This window comes from Oncorhynchus mykiss, chromosome 27, assembly GCF_057628025.1.
Source record: "Oncorhynchus mykiss isolate SJ-2025 chromosome 27, ASM5762802v1, whole genome shotgun sequence".
NCBI classification, from domain to species: Eukaryota; Metazoa; Chordata; class Actinopteri; order Salmoniformes; family Salmonidae; genus Oncorhynchus; species Oncorhynchus mykiss.
This window is the reverse complement of record NC_143048.1, coordinates 19,798,266-19,817,360: the sequence shown is the minus strand read 5'-3', so window position 1 is coordinate 19,817,360 and position 19,095 is coordinate 19,798,266. Positions and strand designations below refer to the sequence as shown.

The 19,095-nt window shown below is 44.8% G+C and overlaps 1 protein-coding gene across 17 annotated transcripts in view; it reads left to right on the top strand.

Annotated features, from left to right (window-relative positions):
- LOC110507115 (BCAS3 microtubule associated cell migration factor) overlaps window positions 1–19,095 on the top strand; it is a 361,308-nt gene that overhangs the window by 10,373 nt on the left and 331,840 nt on the right. For all 17 annotated transcript variants that reach the window (XM_090223475.1, XM_090223473.1, XM_036965506.2 and 14 more), the window contains exons 6-7: window positions 3,505–3,586; window positions 9,196–9,268. In XM_090223475.1, the coding sequence (XP_090079601.1) occupies window positions 3,505–3,586; window positions 9,196–9,268 (155 nt within the window). The remainder of the gene's footprint in view (window positions 1–3,504; window positions 3,587–9,195; window positions 9,269–19,095) is intronic.

The following is a 19,095-nucleotide window of genomic DNA, read 5'->3' as shown; positions in this document are numbered from 1 at the left end:
TTGGCCTGAAGAGGTGTTGGGGGAAATGACCATCTTTGAAGAGAGGTGTCTGTGTGGGCGCTGTTATTAATGAAGTACATTCCCAGATAGGGACAAATCAGCCTGTCTTCATGTGCTTCCAAGAGGGAGAAAAGTTATCACTGCTGGTCCACCGCCTGCTTGGAAGCTCAACAGTGAAAACGGCCCCCGCTTGTGGCCTTAGTACCAAGTGTTATGTCTCTCTCATGGTGGAAGGTAAAATTGAAATCAGCTGTTGTTTTAGGATCCCCAAAAGCACTTAATTTTGTTGAAAATTATTCATTGTTCATATTCATCCACCATCAATATGCCCTTGCCGTGTGTCCTGTCTGAATGCATGTCTGTCTGTCTACAACTGAGGGGTAATACAGAGATTAAAACACGGTGTACAACACTAGTTTCCACAAATAACATCCCACCCAGACCCAGAATTGAATTGAATTAATTTTATGATATATTTAAAAAAAAAGACACACACACAGAAAGAAGCAATTGGGCATATTGCTGCTGTGTAGACAGGCGGCTAATGTAATGGCAGAAAGCAGAGACGGATGTTGTTGATGCCTGGCTGGCTGTCTTGTCACACAGAGCCATGTAAAGCAAGGATGAGCTGTGGGGTAATGCACAATGCCCACCATATTGTCATTATCCTAACCCCCCGCCCACCCACCACACACAATCCAGCAAATTCCATTATTCTCCAACTCCATTTGCCGTAGGAATCCCACCCATCCTCCATCCTCCCACCATAGTCCCACTTATTCCCTCTCTCTGTGCTCCTTTAACCTGCTAGTGGTTTATGATGCTCTAGTTTAATGCCACTGGACCGAGCTGCACTTTTAATAAAAACAATGGCCTGATCCACCACTTTGAAAAGAGGCTACTAATTGCGCAAAAGAGCATTCATCCTCGGATGTGCTTATCTACTTAAGACACGTGGATTATGGTGACAGTAATGTGATAATGCACGTTTCGCTGTAATTTAACACAAAAAACATCACAAAAGTGGAGCTTAGAGCTTAAAACAATGCACCATTACAGGCGTCAGAGCCACCACGGACCACGCACGGGTTCTGACCTGACTATTACAGGCGTCAGAGCCACCACGGACCACGCACGGGTTCTGACCTGACTATTACAGGCGTCAGAGCCACCACGGACCACGCACGGGTTCTGACCTGACTATTACAGGCGTCAGAGCCACCACGGACCACGCACGGGTTCTGACCTGACTATTACAGGCGTCAGAGCCACCACGGACCACGCACGGGTTCTGACCTGACTATTACAGGCGTCAGAGCCACCACGGACCACGCACGGGTTCTGACCTGACCATTACAGGCGTCAGAGCCACCACGGACCACGCACGGGTTCTGACCTGACCATTACAGGCGTCAGAGCCACCACGGACCACGCACGGGTTCTGACCTGACCATTACAGGCGTCAGAGCCACCACGGACCACGCACGGGTTCTGACCCGACTATTACAGGCGTCAGAGCCACCACGGACCACGCACGGGTTCTGACCCGACTATTACAGGCGTCAGAGCCACCACGGACCACGCACGGGTTCTGACCCGACTATTACAGGCGTCAGAGCCACCACGGACCACGCACGGGTTCTGACCTGACTATTACAGGCGTCAGAGCCACCACGGACCACGCACGGGTTCTGACCTGACCATTACAGGCGTCAGAGCCACCATGGACCACGCACGGGTTCTGACCTGACCATTACAGGCGTCAGAGCCACCACGGACCACGCACGGGTTCTGACCTGACTATTACAGGCGTCAGAGCCACCACGGACCACGCACGGGTTCTGACCCGACTATTACAGGCGTCAGAGCCACCACGGACCACGCACAGGTTCTGACCTGACTATTACAGGCGTCAGAGCCACCACGGACCACGCACGGGTTCTGACCTGACCATTACAGGCGTCAGAGCCACCACGGACCACGCACGGGTTCTGACCTGACTATTACAGGCGTCAGAGCCACCACGGACCACGCACGGGTTCTGACCCGACTATTACAGGCGTCAGAGCCACCACGGACCACGCACGGGTTCTGACCCGACTATCCAAGCCTCTCTCTGGGGCCTAATGCAGGGGATGACCTAGCATCTCTGGAGCCTCGAACAGGGGCACAGCTACCACTTTAATTCCATGAACAGTTCTCATTGCATCTGATACAACAGTAAAGACAGGAAGCAACTTACAATAACCTCTGATATATTGGTGACCTCCAGCTATAGATACTGCAACTTCTCAGAATGACAGGGGATATAGGCCTACACAGTACACGCTGGGTGAACAACAGGTGTGGCGGCCATGTTCAACATGTCAATGTGGGAACACTATTTCCTGAACACTATCCAGCTGCTAACCTGTTATTCTTTACTTCAGATACTGTATGTAGGCTATGTTTGATTTCAGTTCTGTTCAAAGCATTTTAAAAGTATTTTTGGCATCAGTCATAGCGCTTTTGAAACCAATTAGCTGAGCTGTCTGGTTATCAGACTGCTGGTCTTGCCAGCCAGGCGACACCGCAGCCCGCTCTGTCCCGTTGGCTCAGTCACAGAAAGAAAGAGTAGGCTGCTCGTTTGCATCGGAATGCTTTGGGGACCTTTGTTGGTAGCTTTCACTACGGTTTGGTTGGCACTTCAACCACCAGCCCCTCCTCCACTCCCTTTAGTGCTCCCCTTCCTCTCCCTCTAGGCCACCCCCTCCAATCTCCCTCTAGGGCCCCCTTCCTCCTTGACAAGCCCCTTTCCACGCAGTTGGAATAGATTTTTGTATTTTTTTCCCAGCGTGAACAAATCTCTCTTTGTTCCAGCTAGGGGCCCCCACATTGTCTTTTGACTTTGCCCTGCTGCCGACTTCTTAGCCCTTTAGCCTCCATCCAAACCGGAGCTTTAAGTTTGTGGTTGTGTAGCGTTGATAATTCTTATCATTACGCTGAGGCTTAATCAGAAGTATGGCCGCCTCGTAAAGAACTAGTGGTCACCTCACCAAACGCATGGAGTTTATTATCATCAGAAAGAACAACTCCAGCCCTGTTGACTATGGCAAAATGTTAACGGTTTTATATGAAATGTTTACCCTAGCATTGTATAGGTGGGCTTGTCCCCCTGCCTAGCTCTATTTCCTCTGTTCAGCTGGTGTTTGCTTGGCCAAGTGTTTTTGACGGAACTATACCGCAACAACCGTAAAACAACAATGTCCTCTTTTTAAATTCATTTGTTACATTTCCTTTATTTATAAGAAATCAGAGTAAATGAGAGTGGTCTTAGACTGAGCGTTCATTGTATGCATTTATGTCAGAAGGACGGCGAGAGAAAGCTGGCCAGCCACTGTAAAATAGTCTCAAAGCGTTTGACTTTTCACTGGTGACACTACCTTTTGACTTGTTACATTTACTTGTTCTTACATTGTTGTTGAACTTGCTCTACTCTCTTTTTTTCCCCCCTCTCTGTTGTAGCTGGGTGGGGAGGCCCAGGAGCTTTTCTCTGTGCGCCACGGACCTGTGAGAGCTGCCCACATCCTGCCAGCGCCCCATATCAGTGAGTATCTATCAACCTGCCTACCTCTACCATTTTTCACCTTTTACTTCTACCCTAACGTTTCCCAGTCTTGTATTTCTGTCGTTCTACGCATTCACATCAGACCATCTGAGTGTGATGCACATTGTAAGCGATTGTTCCCAGGGACTCAGGTCCTCAATATGCTTTCGTTCTAGAAATCAGTAGAAAAGCTTGGCTGTTTTCAGCTTGTCTTGCCACATGAACCTCCTCTCTGTCCACTTCAGTCAATATGTATCCACCCAATCTGCAAGTTAAATGTATGCGTTTTTGAAGCACATTGGTCTTGTTATTCCTCTGATGTGGGTTTTCAACACAGCCTCTCCTCCCCCCCAAAAATTAAATCACTTATAGCTCAAATCAGTTCTCGCCAGTGCTCAAGGACCGCTCTTGAAACTAAGTTAAATGTGGCACAATTTGTCGTTTGAGGATGTGGCGTGTGTGTGTTTGCTGTGATATGTCATGGATTAATTAAAGACTACCTGTTTGTTAATAGTCAGAAGCCCCATGCCAGCGTCCCCTCTCTTCCTGTTCCTATCCTAATATTAAAGGCAGTCCTGGCCTCAATCATACTGTTGGCCTGGCCCCCACTGGTTCAGAATGAAGTGACAGAGCTCTGGTGAGCCCCCCCCCCCCCCCCACCATTTATTTCTCTCCCTCTCTCAAGTCACTCATTGGCCCCATTGTATTACAGGGGTAATAGCATTTCTAAAGGTTAGGTATGGAAGAGAAGCAGGCCAGGGAAAAACATGTCCAAGGTTCTGATCTAATCATGTTCAATCAGAGACTTCAATGGAAAGCAGAGGGGACATATCACCTCTAGATTGCCTATGGACCACCCTCACAGACACACCGTTGTATCTAATATAAGACCGTAAGCATTCACATCCTCTGAAACCCATATACAATTGGATTTCCCTCGTTCTGCCAATTCGTTATTCTCTAGGCATGAAGTTTGAATTTGCTGTCACTGCAGGTATAATTCAGAAATTAAGTGAAAAGCACAAAACGCTAGCATGTGGCGTTCTGGTGAGAAAATCAGCTTTTTGTTCTCGCTCTGTGTTCCGGTCCTTTGGCAGATTTCAACAATGCACAATGACAGCATTGAAAGGGCCCTGGACAGGGATGAAAGCCACCAACAGTAATAAGAAGCAGCAGATACCCAACACATGAGGGGAACGATTCTCTGACTGCTAAAATAAAAATGAATTGTACTACCAGAGTAGCGGGGGGAGAGAGCGAGAGACACTGATTGCAATCTGTTAGACGCAGCCGGCGCAAACACTGTTGCTCTGTGGCAGCTGTTAAAAGACCAATTGTTTCAGTCGGGATCCTGGGTGGGCGGGTTTGGAAAGTCCTGAAAATAGGTGTCGGTTCAAATAAGTCAAAAGGCCCCTTCCTGGAATAGAGGAGGAAGTGGTGTTTTTCCGAAGAGAGCGATCCGTTTATCTGTCCAGCATCCCGGAGTTTGTAACCTATGCTCTTTTCTTCCGTCTTCTGGTATAGGCCATATATACGCCTACCAAAGGGATTCACAGTACAATAGATGAGCATTGATGACAAGTCATCCTAATATGTACAGTATGAGCCTTCTGTTGGTCTCTTGAACAGTAGAATGGATGTAGTAATAGTATTGTGTTGGACCTGAACTCAGATGACCCAGAGGCCCAGCCTCCATGTAAAGGGACTAATTACTGAAATGGCTCTGGAAATTATATCATTTATAACAGCAAACATGTTTTCTTCAGTACAGACTTGCCTTCCTCTATAAATGATATAAACACACACGCAACAGTCAAACATACAAATGTCGAGTTTGAAATGGAGCTATATTATATCTCTGAAATTACAGTCTACTCATAATCAAAGCATAGTCAACACTAGTCATGAAGGAATCTTAGATCATTTTCCCCCTGACTGTATTTACAGAAACTGTTTATTTTCCTAAATGCATTGTTCAAATGAAACCCTTTGGTCTTTTGGGGAAATCATATTTGCCTACAGCTCAATATGGTGACCCGTTGTGATGTTTGATGACAGAAATATGAGTGCAGAAGAAAGGCTGTGTTTGGGAGTGTTAGGGGTTTGAGGACGGCACATTGGCTCTCCCACACGGCACGGTCACACCACAGGAACTCACACTGATTACTGTCAGGGCTAAATGACTCCCCTCCACAGGCCTAACAGCTTCTTCAATCTGGACCCCCACTACACACGCACGCACACACACCACATCCCTCCCTCGCCATCTTTAGGAATGGGACAATTAGGGGAAAATGGCACCCTATTCCCTACATAGTGCACTACTTTGATCAGAGCCCTATGGGAAAGAAACTAAATATGCCCGCTGGGCTTTTACCATACTGTAATTTCGCCCCAAACCCAAAGAATTAAACAGAGGCAGACAAAAGAACCCTACTCAGCTTTGAAGGGGTTCTCTGTCAATCTATCTCGCTCTATCCTCTCCTCCATACGGAGAGATAGTTTGAGTTCAGCACGTTGCGCAGAGTGCTGTTTCTGTTCCTCCGTCTCCCTCCTCTCCTTTCTTCTTAATGTCTTGCATGCTGGTTTGTTAATCTATTTGATCCCCATAACTCTTCATGTTAACCTGGGCATTATTCTGTGGTCAGCAGGGATGAGTCCTCTCCAAGTTGCCAGGAATGAGATGGTCTAACTTCTGTAATGTTCTATTTTATATATTGTCTCCTTTTCCTCTTCAGAATTTTGTGTAATTTTTTTTTTTTTTATTTTTTTTTTTTACCCCTTTTTATCCCAAATTTCGTGGTGTCCAATTGTCTCTCTGCAACTACCGTACGGACTCGGGAGAGATGAAGGTCGAGAGCCGTGCGTCCTCCGACACACAACCCAGCCAAGCCGCACTGCTTCTTGACACAATGCCCACTTGACCCGGAAGCCAGCAGCACCAATGTGTCGGAGGAAACACCGTACACCTGGCAACCGCGTTAGCATGCATGCGCCTGGCCCGCCACAGGAGTCGCTAGAGTGTGATGGGACAAGGACATCCCTGCCAGCCAAACCCTCCCCTAACCCGGACAACACTGGGCCAATTGTGCATCGTCCCATGGCTCTCCCGGTCACAGCCGGCTGTGACATATCCTGGACTCGAACCAGGATCTCTAGTGTCCTTAGACCACTACGCCACTCGGGAGTCCATCTCTTCAGAATTTTTTAGGGGGTATCATTTGATTACAGAGCTTCTGTAGTAATGTAATCAACACGCATCCTGCTACAGTAGTGCTAGTTAAGTGGAGTGGGTGGCTCTGGCCGGCTGGACTGGGCACAATACACAACAGGCCTGTCTCACATGCATAGGGCCCCCTAATGATGAATGATCACTGCTCTCTGACAGTCCCTCATCATCATCTTCTCTCTCTCTCTCCTTCACCTCCCCCTTTTTTCCCTTCTCCTTCTCCCCTTTCTTCTTCTTCTCCCCTTTCTTCTTCTTCTCCCTTTTCTTCTTCTTCTCCCTTTTCTTCTTCTTCTCCCTTTTCTTCTTCTTCTCCCTTTTCTTCTTCTTCTCCCCTTTCTTCTTCTTCTCCCCCTTCTTCTTCTTCTTCTTCTCCCCCTTCTTCTTCTTCTTCTTCTCCCCCTTCTTCTTCTTCTCCCTTTTCTTCTTCTTCTCTCCCTTTTCTTCTTCTTCTCCCCCTTCTTCTTCTCCCCCTTCTTCTCCTTCTCCATTTTCTTCTTCTTCTCCCCCTTCTTCTTCTTCTCCCCCTTCTTCTTCTTCTCCCCCTTCTTCTTCTTCTCCCCCTTCTTCTTCTTCTCCCTTTTCTTCTCCTTCTCCCTTTTCTTCTTCTTCTCCCCCTTCTTCTTCTTCTCCCCCTTCTTCTTCTTCTCCCCCTTCTTCTTCTTCTTCTTCTTCTCCCCCTTCTTCTTCTCCCCCTTCTTCTCCTTCTCCCTTTTCTTCTTCTTCTCCCCCTTCTTCTTCTTCTCCCCCTTCTTCTCCTTCTCCCTTTTCTTCTTCTTCTCCCCCTTCTTCTTCTTCTTCTCCCCCTTCTTCTTCTTCTCCTTCTTCTTCTTCTCCCCCTTCTTCTTCTTCTTCTCCCCCTTCTTCTTCTTCTTCTTCTCCCCCTTCTTCTTCTTCTTCTCCCCCTTCTTCTTTTTCTCCCCCTTCTTCTTTTTCTCCCCCTTCTTCTTCTTCTCCCCCTTCTTCTTCTTCTCCCCCTTCTTCTTCTTCTTCTCCCCCTTCTTCTCCTTCTCCCTTTTCTTCTTCTTCTCCCCCTTCTTCTTCTTCTCCCCCTTCTTCTCCTTCTCCCTTTTCTTCTTCTTCTCCCCCTTCTTCTTCTCCCCCTTCTTCTTCTCCTTCTCCCTTTTCTTCTTCTTCTCCCCCTTCTTCTTCTCCCCCTTCTTCTTCTTCTTCTCCCCCTTCTTCTCCTTCTCCCTTTTCTTCTTCTTCTCCCCCTTCTTCTTCTTCTTCTCCCCCTTCTTCTTCTTCTTCTCCCCCTTCTTCTTCTTCTTCTCCCCTTTCTTCTTCTTCTCCCCCTTCTTCTCCTTCTCCCTTTTCTTCTTCTTCTCCCCCTTCTTCTTCTTCTTCTCCCTTTTCTTCTTCTTCTCCCCTTCTTCTTCTTCTCCCTTTTCTTCTTCTTCTTCTCCCTTTTCTTCTTCTTCTTCTCCCTTTTCTTCTTCTTCTTCTCCCCCTTCTTCTTCTCCCCTTTCTTCTTCTTCTCCCTTTTCTTATTCTTCTTCGCCCCCTTCTTCTTCTTCTTCTCCCCCTTCTTCTTCTTCTTCTCCCTTTTCTTCTTCTTCTTCTCCCTTTTCTTCTTCTTCTCCCCCTTCTTCTTCTCCCCCTTCTTCTTCTTCTTCTCCCCCTTCTTCTCCTTCTCCCTTTTCTTCTTCTTCTCCCCCTTCTTCTCCTTCTCCCTTTTCTTCTTCTTCTCCCCCTTCTTCTTCTTCTTCTCCCTTTTCTTCTTCTTCTCCCCCTTCTTCTTCTTCTCCCCCTTCTTCTTCTTCTCCCCTTTCTTCTTCTTCTCCCTTTTCTTCTTCTTCTTCTCCCCTTTCTTCTTCTTCTTCTCCCCCTTCTTCTTCTCCCTTTTCTTCTTCTTCTTCTCCCTTTTCTTCTTCTTCTTCTCCCCCTTCTTCTTCTCCCCTTTCTTCTTCTTCTCCCTTTTCTTATTCTTCTTCTCCCTTTTCTTCTTCTTCTCCCCCTTCTTCTTCTTCTCCCCTTTCTTCTTCTTCTCCCCTTTCTTCTTCTTCTCCCCTTTCTTCTTCTTCTCCCCCTTCTTCTCCTTCTCCCTTTTCTTCTCCTTCTCCCTTTTCTTCTTCTTCTCCCCCTTCTTCTTCTTCTCCCCTTTCTTCTTCTTCTCCCCCTTCTTCTTCTTCTTCTCCCCCTTCTTCTTCTTCTCCCCCTTCTTCTTCTCCCCCTTCTTCTTCTTCTCCCCCTTCTTCTTCCCCCCTTTCTTCTTCTTCTCCCCCTTCTTCTTCTTCTTCTTCTCCCCCTTCTTCTTCTTCTCCCCCTTCTTCTTCTTCTTCTCCCCCTTCTTCTTCTTCTTCTCCCCCTTCTTCTTCTTCTCCCCCTTCTTCTTCTTCTTCTCCCCCTTCTTCTTCTTCTTCTTCTCCCCCTCTTCTTCTAGGTCCGCTGATGATTGATAGTTTTGCGGACAAAAGGCCTCTCCTGGGGGTGTGCAAGAGTACCGGGTCCTCGGGGTGAGTACAGTGCACATCATGACATCGCTGGGAGATATGCTTAGGAGGGTGGTATCTGACTGAATCCACAAACTGCTTTTTACAGTACAAGCCCCTAGAGATCCAATAATGTGATTATATGTACAAGCCCAAGTCTTTCCCATGTTGAAAGAGTTGATTTTTCCTGATGACATCATTAGAGTTACAGTCCATTAGCTCTAAAGCCTTTCTCTGGTTGGGTCAAAGTTGAACTACGCCACACACACTTGTAATCCAGTTTCCACATGTGCTAACCATGGCTGCTGGTAACCATGACCACTGGTAGGAGTGATGTGCGTCAGTTGGCGACCAGGCATAGTTTTATTTTATTGGGCGCCCCCAGTTTTCGAGCGTCTCAGAAGTTAGTATATGTATGATGATGGACTCATTTCTGGTCTAGTCGTTCTATTTCTCTGGCCTCCATCTCACTGATTGGTCACTCAGACAGACTCACAGTGGCACCAGATTGCACAACATGTCAACGTGACTTGCATACTCAGACCACGTCTGCAATGGCACCCTATTTAGTAGTGCACTATATATAGATCAGGCTGTCATTTCATACAACGCCTTAACATGAGTTCCCTTTCCCCATCCTTCCTTCCTTCCAGTCACGTCACATGCCTGGTTAACAAGGGAGCAACAAGTCAAATAGTTGTTTTGATCTTTTACTAGAAATAATCAGGTCTGCAAGAACTGACACAAGGCAGCGCATTAATAAGTCATTCTGGGTGATTTTAGGTGGACTTTCCTTGCTAATTTACCAGAATTGGATAAGCCAATCTGGTTGCATGGCGAGGCAGAAAAGGAGCGAGGAGATGGGAAGAGAGGTTAGAGGAGGAGGAGGAGGAGGAGGAGATGAGAGGAGAAGATGTGAAACTTCCATGTGGTAATGGAATGTCCTTTCTCTGTCACCAGAGTCGATCTTTATTAAAATGTGTTGGAAGGGAAAGACAGGCTAGGGCCCTTAGTTGTACTGCGTGACGTTCAGACGTTACAAGGTACAAATCTTAAGTACATTTGAAAGCCTATAATTTGTCCTACGTAATAAGAGCCATCAAAGCCCCCCTGGTGAAGAGTGAGAACCCCAGGCGTCTGTTCTCTCCATACGTTGTCATGACCTCCCTTTTTCCCCTCCCCTTGTCCCTGCTCCTCTTCCAGAACATCGAAACATTTAACTCGATATTTCCTTCCTGGGAAATGAAATAAGGAAGTCTGTCTTCGGCTGGGCTTTGATGGAGACCACCTTCCCCAAGTTTTCAAAGTAAAGCTGCCTCCTCCTCTACTGCCTCTGCCACCGATTCTCTACTGCCTCGTCTACCTCTGTACTGCCTCTACCACTGCTCTGGCTGTGTCCTGGCTGACACGGAGAGAGAGCTACAGACGGGGAGGGTTTGGCTGCTTGGCCTGGTGACTGACGCTCAGCAGTAATGCTGAAAACATGCTTGATGCTTAAAAGACCAAACCCTGACCTCTGGCTGAATGGCACAGCCAGGCTGGGGCCGTCCTGACTCCCGACCGACAGAGGTGTTTGGTAAATAACACTACATTAAAAGAAGAGAGGACTACCCTATGGCCACAGAACAGTTTTTCCATTCAGGACATTCGTAAACTTATTAAGGTCCTCACTCAATTTTTAGCATATAATCATTTTAAAATAACAGCTTTTGTCAACCAGCAAAAAGGATGCCGGCTTGACACTTAAATGGAAAACAGATTGGAGTCTTGGCCGAGAGAGCAGCGCTGGTTTAGAAGTTGGTTCAGTCAGCTCGAGGCTTAGATTACAAGATTTGCAAATTAAAGGAAAACCAGAAAGGGGGAAAAGCATGTGTGCCTATCCTTGTATTTGTGGGCTTCTAGCCAGACCCACTCAACATCATTTTATCAATGGAAAGGATTATGCGTTAAGCCAAAACAATGTATGGATCTAGTGATTTTCCTGACAGCAAAGTACATGTGTGTCCCTTCACGCACTGCGCCAGTGCCAGTTGGGTTGGTGGGGGAATTAGTGAAGAATGCCTGTGTGCCATACTGTATCCGCCCCTGGGCTCTGGTCTTCCTGCTCCTCCTCTCCTCACATAGTGTCTGGAAATGATTTGTGTTTCCAGCCCCTGCTGCTGCTGGTCGTTGTTATTATATAAATTTATTTAATTAGGTCCGCTGGTATTAACATTCTGAACATTTAAGACTGCTCTTTGTCAATGAATGCAAATCACAGAGGCAGGGGGTGGAGGGCGGAGGCATCTTAACTGTTTGTGGGTGTTTTTCGGAGTGGGAGCATACACACACTCCCAGGGTAAAAGTTCAGCAGTGAAGAAGAAGCCTGCTTTTGTTCTCACTCTCTGTCCCAAATGGCACCCTATTCCCTGACTAGTGCACTACTTTTGACCAGGACCCACCTCTGAGTTTGGGAACTGTGGATGAAGTGTCTGGGCAAGCAAAAAGCTCTTGTCAGCAGAGCCCCTGACATTTATAACCCCCCAATCTTCCTACCCTGTACACCCACCCCCAAATCTCCAGATGCACAGAGGATGTGGGCATGATTTTATTATTTATTTTTGACAAATAAAGTGTTCTGTCACCATGGAGACTATGGATGGATTCATATTTTCTGAGGGTTCCGGCCGGCCCGGAACTCACAGAGACTCCCCCGAGGGTGACAATGGTCACCATGGCTACCTACCACAGACGGTAGCCAGTAGTGACCTGGAAACCGTCATCACCAGTATAGGTGGATAGGATGCATGTTTTTCTTGCCTCCTTTTTACATTAATTTAATTCAATATTTATCATTACCAGTGTTTTAGGTGCTGGGCCTTTCAAGAGATTATGGTTTCAGCACCAGGCCACGGCCCTCCAGCTGGCCCTGTGAACCTCCCACGGACCTGTCCTTTTAAAACTCACGGCTTTGAGTCGAGGCTTTTCACACCTCACCAACAAGGCCGGTGTCGTGTCCTTGATATCTCATTATTCAGTAGACACATTTAGCACACAGTTTTTAATCTAATGCAGGAAGATATAAGCTATGTGTAATTTGAAATGACACCCGTCAACAACAAAGCAAGATTGATCCTAAAAAAGAGATCATGTCATGTCCCTAATTTGTCTTTATCTTAATGCTTTATCCACTAAGTCCTGTTGTCACCAAAAAAATAAATAATCCTGTCACCTAATGCCTTGATATTAATTACAGTATTGCAGGGAAAACCCCACTCATTCCACTAAACATTTTCAAAGAGACTTAGATGAAAGCCTATTGTGGTACTAAGCTGTGCTTTTCATTGCTATTTTCATGACAGGTTTAGCAGTGGTAAACGCAAGGTATCCCTCTAAAGTGTATTAAATGGTAAATCTCAGAGCTTTTTTATTAAAAGAGGCACCAGATTTTGGAGAAGTGATGCTTTTGAAGCCAGCATGAGGCCTTTGGGCTGTTCTTTTAGTCACCATGATATGCACGCACGTACCCCCTCCCAGTGGGGACACAGCGATGATGTGTGTGTGTACGATCAGTGTTGTCTTTTGTGGTCCAGCTAACCACAGAATTGATTAAGAGAGAAATAAAGCTCTAACAGGGACATTTGATTTATTTTCTACGTTTGTTTGTTTTCAATTTGTGGGTGGGAATGTCGTGTTCTTATTTTTAAGAGTTCTGATGAAATCATTCCAGAACCTTTTGTACTGGCCATCTGTGGAAACAGGAATGCCTGTAATCTCATCTAAACCTCCTTTTTAATTTTAGCCCACACACTTACATTTAGACTTACACACACATCTCACACTCACTCACTCAGCGCTAACGGAGGGCAGTCTCTGGCTTTATTTTGAAGCGTTTATTTTGACTTCCTCATCTGTTTTCTGTCGGATGAAAATATGTTCTGCCTCGCTAGTTTTCCCCTTCAAATAGGAAGTGAGTTTAAACACAGTGGTACGAAGTGAAAGGTATAAACATATTTTTTTACACGCACAATGAGGCATAATTTTCAGCCCACCATTCATTCAGCTTTTGTGCAGTATGTTTTACATTCAATTTAATGTGAAAATATAATCAGGGCATTTCAGCTTTGTGATACTGAAGGTGTTGTTCAGCAACTTAGAATTTATGTCCTTATGTATTAATATGCCACCTATTTCTATTTAGGGGAAGTAGCATATCACTTACCAGTAATTTCCAACCCCAATTAGTTTTGGTGTGTTTAAGGATGACAAGCCGTGAATGGCTGGAAACCAGATTAAGTACCTAATCTCATAAAGAAAACATTAGTATACTGTACCTCACTTGGGATTTGAACTAGGTACCCTCTAGTTACCAATACGTTCTCTTCACCAAGAAGCTGTTTTTGTGCATGTGAGTGAGAAATGGACATTAGGGATGCTATGCTATTTTGCACACAGTCTCCTCTCTCATAGTGTGTGTCTCAAATGTTACCATATTACTTGTATAGTACACTACTTTTGACTTGAGCCCTGTTGGCCCTTGTCTAAAGTTGTGCACTACATGGGGAATATGGTGCCATTTGGGATTCATCCATCTTGTCCTTGTGTCATGGATTCTTGTCTTCCTTCCCCTCCCGACTGTTCCTCTGAGACAGTCTAGTCCAGGTGCAGCTAACTGCTGCTTAGATCTGTGCGCTGTCTGTCCTCTGTGTGTTCCGTGCAGACTGGGACACTCATATAACTTGAGGTCTCCAAGGATAGGAAGACCCTAGCCTTTGAAGTGAAGCCTTTTGAAGAGTTTAAAAGCAGTTTTCCATATATATTTTCTTTTTTAAGATGCTGCAGGACGGGTAGCCCAGCTTTATCTGTGTTGTAACCGACGAGGGTTTATTCAAAGAGTAGTTGTTTATTTTTGTGTTGATAATGCAGTGATATTTATATTTTATAGTAATATCTTTAGTAGTATTCAATTCTCATCTGACACTTGACAGTAAAGAACAACTCCATGTGTTATCACAAAGTGGACTCCTTGACAGATACACCCTGAGGCAACATATTGTGTATTGGACAATGAAGAATGTTGGTGTAAAGCGTACAGGTTGAATTACCTTGTTTTTAAAGTATTTTCTGTGGGTTCATAATGCTCTTTCTGGCGGACCTGTCGTGTTGTTGAATCTTCCTCGTAGGTAGTCTGCTATGAGTACATTGTTTGAACTTTAATATGATATGCTACGATATTTAGAGCATTTGACTACAGGCTATTTGACACAACTGTGCATTTAGCTGTCAAAGCTGAATGCACACTTGACGAGATGCTGGTTTTTGTTTTAAATGTTTCCACTTAACTCTGACAAAAAATTGGCGAACAGTGAACTGACAAGAAGTGCATTAAATACAAGGCATGTGTTTTCGATGATAAATATTCATGTCCACTCCACTGCTGTCAGTAATGGTGAGGAGGTTGAACTCCTGTCCATCTCATCTTTATTATTAGGCTCTCTTTTGTTATTGTTATTCTAAGCTGAAAATTGGAATTGTTTTAAGAAGGTCATACCATGGATCATTTGACTATGATTTTGAGTTTTAGGACCGCTTTCGGTATATAAAAACAATATATTTTTGATGTAATATTGAATTCGGCCTTTACCACCATAGAAACACATTGAATAACATATTAATAAAGGGAAAGAAAGGTCAAAAATTCAGTCATAAGGAATAAGGTTTTGAAGGGTCTGTTCTATATCTAGGAGAGAACTCTTATTTTACCCCTTGTCTTTGACACAAACTTCCTCCATAATTCCATTAATTTGTATGGGTTACTTGTAGACAAGTCCTGTGACACTTCTGGGGGTCGTAGAGCAAAACAGAGAACACCGTCCAGTTTGCAAGAGTCTCCCCTTTCTATAGGATGGTCATGTTAGTTTTTTAGGCCAAACCGTTTGGATGCAAGAAAGGGCGAAATAGGTGGATGCAGTGGATTGAGACGGAGGCCATGCAAAAAAACAGACGGATTGTGATGCTCAATTTTTTATTATGTTACTTAGATTGACGCACTGGTACGTCAATAAACTCTAGCGGTTTACCAAGGGATTTTTGCAAGCGTTCTCTCTCTCTCTCACACACACACTGGCGGGGCAATGTGTTTCCAATATGCTTGTTGGTGGTGTACGGTACTGAATGAGGAGGAAATGTATTTCTGGCAGTGCTGCAGACATGGAGCTGTGGTTGAACTTTTTACCCTAATTACTTTCCCGCTAATGCCCGCGGCGTGCCGGAATCACAGACCCCTTTCCCACCCCCCCGAGCTGCCTCTGATGTGGCCAGCGTTTGTTGTGTGTTGAGGGTTGGGTTCTACAGGGGAGAGAGGGAATGAGAAAGATGGAGAGTGGGTTGGGGGGGGGGGGGGGAGGGAGTCAGAGACGGGTAGAAGGAAACTTTGGGAATATTGTGACAGAATTTGTGTCTCTTTTCTTCCAGTACCTCCCACCTCACTTGATGTCTATGAAAATAAAGTAATTGTTGTCATGTGCGTGTGTGTAGAAATAACTGCTATAAATTTATGACTCAGCCTCACCAGTCTGATCTCAGTCCAAAGATTAGTTTTACCAATTTGTCCAGGCTTTATTTGTAACATGTTTCTCAAAACACCACTGTGAGATCAGTTCCAATAGGCTCTTCTGTTAAGAAGAAAATAAAACATGGCCTCTTATTTTGTATGATATTTTCTTTCCCCCAAAAAAATCTTATCACTGACAGGTGTCAGTTTTGGTAAGCATTTAAGCTCTTCAACTCCAAGGATTTTTACCTATGTGGTTCACTAACAATTTCCCCAGATGCAAGATAAACAGTACCAGTCAAAAGTTTGGACACCTACTCATTCAAAGGTTATTCTTTATTTGTACTATTTTCTACATTGTAAAATAATAGTGAAGACGTCAAAACAGCACATATGGAATCATGTAGTAACCAAAAAAGTATATTATACAGTGCCTTGCGAAAGTATTCGGCCCCCTTGAACTTTGCGACCTTTTGCCACATTTAAGGCTTCAAACATAAAGATATAAAACTTTATTTTTTTGTGAAGACTCAACAACAAGTGGGACACAATCATGAAGTGGAACGACATTTATTGGATATTTCAAACTTTTTTAACAAATCAAAAACTGAAAAATTGGGCGTGCAAAATTATTCAGCCCCTTTACTTTCAGTGCAGCAAACTCTCTCCAGAAGTTCAGTGAGGATCTCTGAATGATCCAATGTTGACCTAAATGACTAATGATGATAAATACAATCCACCTGTGTGTAATCAAGTCTCTGTATAAATGCACCTGCACTGTGATAGTCTCAGAGGTCCGTTAAAAGCGCAGAGAGCATCATGAAGAACAAGGAACACACCAGGCAGGTCCGAGATACTGTTGTGAAGAAGTTTAAAGCCAGATTTGGATACAAAAAGATTTCCCAAGCTTTAAACATTCCAAGGAGCACTGTGCAAGCGATAATATTGAAATTGAAGGAGTATCAGACCACTGCAAATCTACCAAGACCTGGCCGTCCCTCTAAACTTTCAGCTCATACAAGGAGAATACTGATCAGAGATGCAGCCAAGAGGCCCATGATCACTCTGGATGAACTGCAGAGCTCTACAGCTGAGGTGGGAGACTCTGTCCATAGGACAACAATCAGTCGTATATTGCACAAATCTGGCCTTTATGGAAGAGTGGCAAGAAGAAAGCCATTTCTTAAAGCTATCCATAAAAAGTGTTGTTTAAAGTTTGCCACAAGCCACCTGGGAGACACACCAAACATGTGGAAGAAGGTGCTCTGGTCAGATGAAACCAAAATTGAACTTTTTGGCAACAATGCAAAACGTTATGTTTGGCGTAGAAGCAACACAGCTCATCACACTGAACACACCATCCCCACTGTCAAACATGGTGGTGGCAGCATCATGGTTTGGGCCTGCTTTTCTTCAGCAGGGACAGGGAAGATGGTTAAAATTGATGGGAAGATGGATGGAGCCAAATACAGGACCATTCTGGAAGAAAACCTGATGGAGTCTGCAAAAGACCTGAGACTGGGACGGAGATTTGTCTTCCAACAAGACAATGATCCAAAACATAAAGCAAAATCTACAATGGAATGGTTCAAAAATAAACATATCCAGGTGTTAGAATGGCCAAGTCAAAGTCCAGACCTGAATCCAATCGAGAATCTGTGGAAAGAACTGAAAACTGCTGTTCACAAATGCTCTCCATCCAACCTCACTGAGCTCGAGCTGTTTTGCAAGGAGGAATGGGAAAAAATGTCCTCTCGATGTGCAAAACTGATAGAGACATACCCCAAGCGACTTACAGCTGTAATCGCAGCAAAAGGTGGCGCTACAAAGTATTAACTTAAGGGGGCTGAATAATTTTGCACGCCCAATTTTTCAGTTTTTGATTTGTTAAAAAAGTTTGAAATATCCAATAAATGTCGTTCCACTTCATGATTGTGTCCCACTTGTTGTTAATTCTTCACAAAAAAATAGTTTTATATCTTTATGTTTGAAGCCTGAAATGTGGCAAAAGGTCGCAAAGTTCAAGGGGGCCGAATACTTTCGCAAGGCACTGTATATTTTATAGCAACCCTTTGACTTGATGACAGCTTTGCACACTTGTCATTCTCTCAACCAGCTTCATGAGGAATGATTTTCCAAAAGTCTTGAAGGAGTTCCCACATATGCTGAGCACTTGTTGGCTGCTTTTCCTTCATTCTGCGGTCCAACTCATCCCAAACCATCTCAATTGGGTTGAGGTCGGGTGATTGTGGAGGACAGTTCATCTGATGCAGCACTCCATCACTCTCCTTCCTGGTCAAATAGCCCTTACACAACCTGGAGGTGTGTTGGGTCATTGTCCTGTTGAAAAACAAATGATAGTCCCACTAAGCGCAAACCAGATGAGATGGCGTATCGCTGCAGAATGCTCTGGTAGCCATGCTGGTTACGTGTGCCTTGAATTCTAAATAAATCACTGACAGTGTCACAGGAAAGCACCCACACACCATCATGCCTCCTCCATGCTTCACAGTGGGAATCACACATGCGGAGATCATCCGTTCACCTACTCTGCATCTCACAAAGACACTGGGTTGGAACCAAAAATCTCCAATATGGACTCATCAGACCAAAGGACAGATTTCTACCGGTCTAATGTCCATTGCTCGTGTTCCTTGACCCAAGCAAGTCTCTTCTTTTTATTGGTGTCTTTTAGTAGTGGTTTCTTTGCAGAAATTCGATCATGAAGGCCCTATTCACGCAGTCTCCTCTGAACAGTTGATGTTGAGATGTGTCTGTTACTTGAACTCTGTAGCATTTATTTGGGCTGCAATCTGAGGTGCATTTAACTCTAATGAACTTATCCTCTGCAGCAGAAGTTTTTATTTCACCTTTATTTAACCAGGTAGGCTAGTTGAGAACACCTTTATTTAACCAGGTAGGCTAGTTGAGAACAAGTTCTCATTTGCAACTACGACCTGGCCAAGATAAAGCGTAGCAATTCGACACATACAACAACACAGAGTTACACAAGTAACTCTGGGTCTTCCTTTCCTGTGGTGGTCCTCATAAGAGCCAGTTTCATCATAGCGCTTGATGAGTTTTGCGACTGCACTTGAAGAAACTTTCAAAGTTCTTGCCATATGGACTTGGTCTTTTACCAAATAGGGCTATCTTCTGTATACCACCCCTACCTTGTCACAACACAACTGATTGGCTCAAATGCATTAAGAAGGAAAGAAATTAAACAAAATTAACTTTTAGCAAGGCACACCTGTTCATTGAAATACATTCCAGGTGACTACCTCATGAAGCTGGTTGAGAGAATGCCAAGAGCGTG